The following is a 6,565-nucleotide window of genomic DNA, read 5'->3' on the forward strand; positions in this document are numbered from 1 at the left end:
TGCTCCAAAACAGAGTATTCAGAAAAGGTCTTCTGCCAGCTCGGGGCCAAGCTATCACTTCTGAAACTGGATCCAAGAACCTGAAGTTTCTAAAGGTTTCCTGAAGGCTTAAGAAATGCAGAATCCATGCCCCTAGCATTTTGCATTTCCATGTGTGTCATGCCAGTTGCCCACCTTCACCTTCCTCTCGGGTAGCAGGGCTCAAGCAGAGAGATGGCTCAAGCAGAGAGATGCCTCAACCAGGCTTTCGTTGCCTTCATATTTTCCCATCATCTTTCTTTGGCAGGAGCAAATGTGAACATAAAAACAAACAACCAAGATGAGGAGACTCCTCTGCACATCGTTGCACGCTTGGGTATCCCGGAGCTCGTGGCCTTTTACATGGAACAAGGAGCGCACGTTGATGCTCTCAATGCCTACATGGAGACTCCCCTGGCCTGTGCAGCCTATTGGGCCCTGCACTATAAGGATCAGATATACAGCCCGGATCACCACCTTGTCTGTCGGATGCTCTTAGACTATAAAGCTGAAGTGAATGCTCGTGATGAGGATTTCAAATCACCGCTCCACAAAGCTGCCTGGAACTGTGACCACGTCCTGCTGCATATGCTGCTGGAAGCAGGAGCAGAAGCAAACATCATGGATGTCAACGGCTGTGCACCCCTACAGTATATCATAAAAGTGACATCTGTGCGGCCAGCTGCCCAGCCTGATATCTGCTATCAGCTGCTACTGAATCATGGAGCAGCTAGGATATATCCGCTGCAATTCCACAAGGTTAAGGATGGCTTTCTACAGCAGCAATATGGAGAGAGGTGATATCTTGAACAGGAATGGGATGAGAGATCCAAACTTCAGGGTTTGGTGGTATCTGAATTTGCTCAAGTCTTACAAACTACGGGCCCAGAATGCCCAAAACGTGACCTGACCTGCTGTGAGAGTGGTATCATTTAAATGAAGTGAAATTACAGCTGTTAATGCCAGAAACCAGACCCAGATCCCATTTTTGGTCTTACCCAACCTGAAACCCCGAACTGTAAATGCTGGTTCATGCCTAGCTTTTCAGAGCTTTCACTTTCTTATTTCAGAAAACCTACATGCCTTTGTCAAACCTGGCTTCATACAGGCTTAACTGGGTTATATGAAATGCATATTTCATGACCTCTACCAAAGATTGGAGATCAGAGTAGTTGATTCAGTTTGTCATTTCAGACCTTTAAAAATCTATGCAAATCTATTCCAAATGAAATGGATCTCAGTAAAGCTTTGGCTTATTCCCAGGAAATGTGAGAAATTAAGTGGAAATGCTGGGCCTGGGCTCATAGTTGATGAAAAAAAAAATAGAAAAAGAATTGCAGGATCCTTCCCAAAGAATTTCTAAAGGTCTGCAAAGCCCAAGGCACTGACAGAATTAGCTGTCAGACTTCTTATATCAGGCAACTAAGTAAGCTTGCTGTGGTCAGGACTTACTGTCTCTTCTCCAGTGCCCTGAGCAACATTTTGCAGCTCCTTCACCGTATATGAAAAGTTTTAACAAGGCAAGCAACCAGAAGCCTTTGAATAAAATACCAAATTTTTGGTTGTGCCCTCCTCAGCCCAGGATGAGCTGGCCCTGTCTATAACAGAACAATACTTAGTCTCCTAAAGCATGTTTGAGAGCCAGATCTGGGGTCTCCCCTTCCTGCCTCTGCCTTTCTCCTGTTGCATGGAGTGGGTCTCCCTTCCAAACCATCATTTCCCATCTGTAAAATATGTAGGATGATATTTATCCCAGAGGGATTTTCTGCAGTTTTGTTTGTGAAACCTTGTCTACTGAGTGGAACAAAATTGTGCATCATACAGTGTGAATGCAAAGTGTTATTCCATGCGTGTGAGTGACAGTAGACTTTGTTTTTTCCTACTGAGCAGTTACTGGGCAGAGCAGTTGTTTCAGAGGCCTCATGTGGCTTGGAAGCCATACTTCTGAGCTGTGTTAATTCCCAGTGTCCTTGTTTCTGGGCTAAACCATGACACCCAGTCTTCCTTTAAATTTTCCTGTAACTGCATTTTTGATTCATATGATGGGATTTTTGCTGTTCCTGTGCTGCATGACTTGGAGCAGGGACTTTGTGCATGGCTTTGCCTGGTGTTGAGTTACTCAACTTAGCTATGAGCAAGTTATCTTCTGATTCAGGTGATAAAGCTACCCCCATCAGCTAGCTGCTGGAGATCTAAGCCAGTATTTCTGCATGGTGTTGCACTGGGGTGTGCACAGCTCTACCGGGGGCTAGCCTGGGGTTTCTTGCTGCACTTGCACTGAGCAGTGTAGATTTTTGTCTTTTGCAGCTCCAACCTTATCCTATCAGGATTCTTTGGCTGTGATCTTAGTATGCCATTGCACAGTGCCAACCATCCAGGCTAGCCCCAGCTTTTTGGTGATCCTCATGGTCTCTATGCATCCTGCCTGCAGGTGCTACAAGCCTGTCATTCCCACCCCAGAGCTGTGGAGATTGTCGTCAATACCTACGAACACATCAAATCAACAACAAAGTGGAAAGCAGCCATACCTGATGATGTCTTTGAGGTAAGCTCTTAATGAGTTGCAATTGAGTAAAATCCAGGCTCATTATTTGCATTCCCTGTATCTGGTCAAAGAAAAGTGAGAATGCTTTTGAAAGAGAAGAACATCTTTGAGGATTCGGGACTTCCCCATTTAATGTCTTGCACTTAACAAAAGCATATCACTCATGGTTAAAAGATATTTTTGTGAAATTGTCATTGCAACATTATCCTTTGGAGCACCCCGTCAGGGGTGCTGCAGGATCTCAGCTGTCCCTGCACTCAACAAGTGCAAAGATTCTGGCTCTGATTGGTGTTTCTTCAGATGTATCAATACATATATATATTTTTTTTTAAGTCAGCAAATGTTTTAAAATGCTACATGTGAATGACTATATGTCTTTATGTTCTGTTGCACGGATTGGGTTTCTGTGAGCAGAACTGGTTAGCTGCAAATACAGGGGAGAATTGAAATGAAAAATAAGAGATCAAAGAGGAAAAGATGTTGTCAAAAGACAAAATTGTGGGACAAACTACACGCTTTGACATAATTATCCCTTTACTTCAGAAATCTGCATAGTCCCAATATTCCAGATTAAAACTAGTTTTTTAGTAGTACTGAGTTTTTTCAAAATTTTCAAGTCAGTGCTGAGGTTAAGTGCACCCATATGCGCTATGCATTATCAGTGGTGTTTAGGGAACCCCATCTGTATTATAATGCGGAGTTATACAGCCAGAGGAACTGTGAGACTAACAGTTTTTTCAGGTCAGCTTTGTTCAGAAAAAAATTGAAAGAAACTATTTTGGGTGAACACAAAATTAAATGTTAAAGGTCCTTTTTCACCTAAACATTATAACAACAACAACAACAGTAATAATAATTGCTGAGCTACAAGTGAGATTAGAAAGGAAATAACTAATTCTTTTTCTCCAAACAAAAATTTTAATCTGAAATATTGAAACATTCTTATTTGGAAAAGTGTACAGCTGGTCTATTTCTTTGTTGAGACTGTAATTTTTGTTGTCAAAGCCATTTGCAAAATTTGACATGGAATTGAAGAAAAAAATTTTGTTGACACAAATCTCTACTTTTCAGTACATAAAGTGTACATGAAAAAAGTGTATCCAGATCTATGAAGTAGCAAGAATATAAAGTAAGGTCAAGTCACACATAGTCACACGTGCTTACCATTTGCTTCTTTTATTTCAACATCATTTGTAAGCATCTGCACTTTTCCTCTCGTGGGGCTGTGATTTTATTTTTTCTAAAAGGCCAGGGGCGTGCTGAGTTAAGACCAAAGGTCCTTTGCTATTCACAGCCCCAGCGAACTCGTGGGTAATGCCGGCATTACGCGGCCTTGCTGCCCCCCAGTGAGGTTTAGGGGATTAACTCATCCACGTGCACTGACCCTGAGCTGGCTGCAGCATCTGTTCAGATCAGGACTAACACCACAGAGGAACCCCCACCTCAGACTGATGGATATAAGACATACCAAGTGTAAAGATTTCATCATGGTCTTTAACTTAACACTAAATATTTGAGGCAAGGATAAGAATTTTGTGCAGGTATTTGTCTAAACCGAGTCCCTGGTGCTGGGTGTGCTTCCAAGGACAAGATGGCTCTCCATGCTTTTTACCTTGTTCTGCCAAGGGCTGCATGTGGGCAGGGGAAAGGGAGGGAAGGAAAACAGCCTTATTGCCCTAAAACACACTTGTGTTTTTTTTACAGCAGCACCAGGATTTCTACAACTCTTTGTTCACTGTGTGCAGCAATTCACCACGGTCACTCATGCATCTATGCAGATGTACTATTCGGGCAATATTGTCAGAAAGGTGCCACCGAGGAGTGCCCTTGCTCTCCATCCCCCTGTCCATGAAGAAGTACTTGCTGCTGGAACCAGAAGGGATTATCTACTGAACTGCAGCAGCATCTCCCTTCCCAGATCTGCACGCCTCTGTGGGGTGCTGGAGATCCAGGGACAACCTTTGCGCAGCCCTTTGCTTTTGTACAGTCGCAGGCCAGCCTCAAGCTGGGCTGGGATTTACCGACTCAAATTGCAGCTGCAGGCTGTGGGTCACACTGGGGAAGGCAGAGCTGGAAAGGCCCCCTCGCTCCCCCCAAACAAAAACAGGGGTGCATACTTCCGTGCCTTGTTCAGCCTAGCTTAAACAGTGCTGCTGCTGCCTTTGGTATTTATTCTGCTGCCTGCTAGATAGCATTAGATTAAATCTGGACAACCTTTGATACTGTTTTACTGCAATTTTCTTCAGCTGTCATTCTGGGAGTAAAAGAAAGGATACCATCAAAAAAATAGAACATTTATTAGCGGCACAGAAATGCTTTCCCAGAAGGAAATGGGCAAACTGCTTTGAATCATGACCACAGACAAGTTTTCAGTAGTTTCCATATTTTCCTGTGGATTGACTGGCAATTCAGTGTTAGTTCACTATTCACCCTCTGTATCTTATAAAGCTTTGTCATAATAATATCCTTCTTAATTGTAAGATTTTTTTTCATTATCAATCACAATGTTGAAATCTGCAGCACTGAAATTTCTGTACATTGCTATTCATGCCCAGGTAGCTTTTAGCAGATGCTGCCTCTGTTTCTGCTCTCAGTATGACTGATGATAATTTCATGTTCTGGTGTTGAGAAATGTGGGTAGCCCACATTTTGTGGGTAGCCCCTGCAACCTGGGCTTATACCCAGCCATATATCCCTCAGGAAGGTGTTGGATGGGATCTGGGAAGAATACAAGCCTTTCTTGCCATTGACTATAAAAAGACTCTAGCCTGTTAACATGGACTACACACCTCATTTTTTGGCAGCTAAACACAGGTGAGAGCAATGCCACCTTAACTGAAAGGTGTTTCCAAGATGCAGATGTGTTGGCTGAATGTCCCCCTGATTTGCAGGCCCTCTGCTTTTGGACCTGCCAGTGCTGGTTTCCCTGCTTGCAGGAAAATTTTACTCCTGATCAAGCTGCTGTCTACAGTCCAGAAGGATGAAATGCAGGGCAGAGGCAGTTCACACACCAAGTATACTACAGCAAGGGCAAGTGTGTGATCTGACCTACAGAAAAAAACCATTTTTCTTCCCTTTTTTAGTTTGATGCAATCCATCTGGGCTGTTACACTTTTTTTAGACCCTGACAACTCCAGGCTTTGTTAAAAGGGAGGTGAGCTGTGCCCACCACTGGGAGCAAGACAGTCCTGACTTCTCATTGCATCTCTGACTGTGGAGCTGTCAGTCCTTATCATTATTATTATCTCTTTTCAAGAGAGCCCACAGCACGTTACGCGCTTCCCAGCGGGACAGGAGCGGCAAAGCTGTTCAGTGTCTCTGTGCCTTGCGAAGTGGCAACAACAGCACTTGAAGAAATGTGCAGATTATTTAGTGTGATAAATCACTTTGCTTTCTTTTCATCTCAGTTTTCATGAATCAAAGCCTGTACACTGTGTTAGGAGATAATCCAATTCATAGGTCTGTTTATGTTTAGCTAGACAGCGAAGTCGATTGCTATTTAACAGTTTCCAGTTCCAATGGAGAAGTTCAAAGACAACACAGACCATGAGAAAATGCTTTCTCATATGAATGAAGTTGTACTTTACTAAACTGATGAAAGATTTCTACAGAGTTGCAGAGGTATCTCTGTCAGAGACACCACAGTGGTTTACAGGGGAGAACGATCGGGATCTGGAGCAGGCTGTCTACAGAAAAACCCACTTGAGGCATGGTCAATAGGATCCACTGAATTCTGTACTGAGGGAAACCAGTGAATTTGGAAGAACGAAAGAAAATTAGGTGATCTAAAACCACTGCTTTTTTAGTATGTGTATCTATGGAAGTCAGGCATGAAGAAGAGTATTTGCAAACTGGTTAAGGCAAGAAGATGTTTTTTGCTTCCTGAACAGTCTGACAATGTGGCAAGCTGGGTAGTCCAGAAGAAACAGATGGAGGTAGCTGATTTATCGGGAATGCATCCCTGCACTGGCTGCTTCTGGAAGCAAAATTCTGCATCTGGAA

At 43.3% G+C, this 6,565-nt stretch overlaps 1 protein-coding gene across 1 annotated transcript; it reads left to right on the forward strand.

The window, feature by feature from the left end:
• Positions 1–286: 286 nt before the first annotated feature.
• On the forward strand, positions 287–4,456 carry LOC104613708 (ankyrin repeat and SOCS box protein 4-like; the record flags this gene model as incomplete). The annotated part of the gene is made up of 3 exons (XM_010293877.1): positions 287–777; positions 2,450–2,563; positions 4,268–4,456. Coding segments are annotated over 3 exons (794 nt in total), but the record flags the coding sequence as incomplete, so codon positions are not given.
• Positions 4,457–6,565: the final 2,109 nt, after the last annotated feature.

Source organism: Phaethon lepturus, unplaced genomic scaffold (assembly GCF_000687285.1).
Source record: "Phaethon lepturus isolate BGI_N335 unplaced genomic scaffold, ASM68728v1 scaffold5849, whole genome shotgun sequence".
In the NCBI taxonomy this organism is placed as follows: domain Eukaryota; kingdom Metazoa; phylum Chordata; class Aves; order Phaethontiformes; family Phaethontidae; genus Phaethon; species Phaethon lepturus.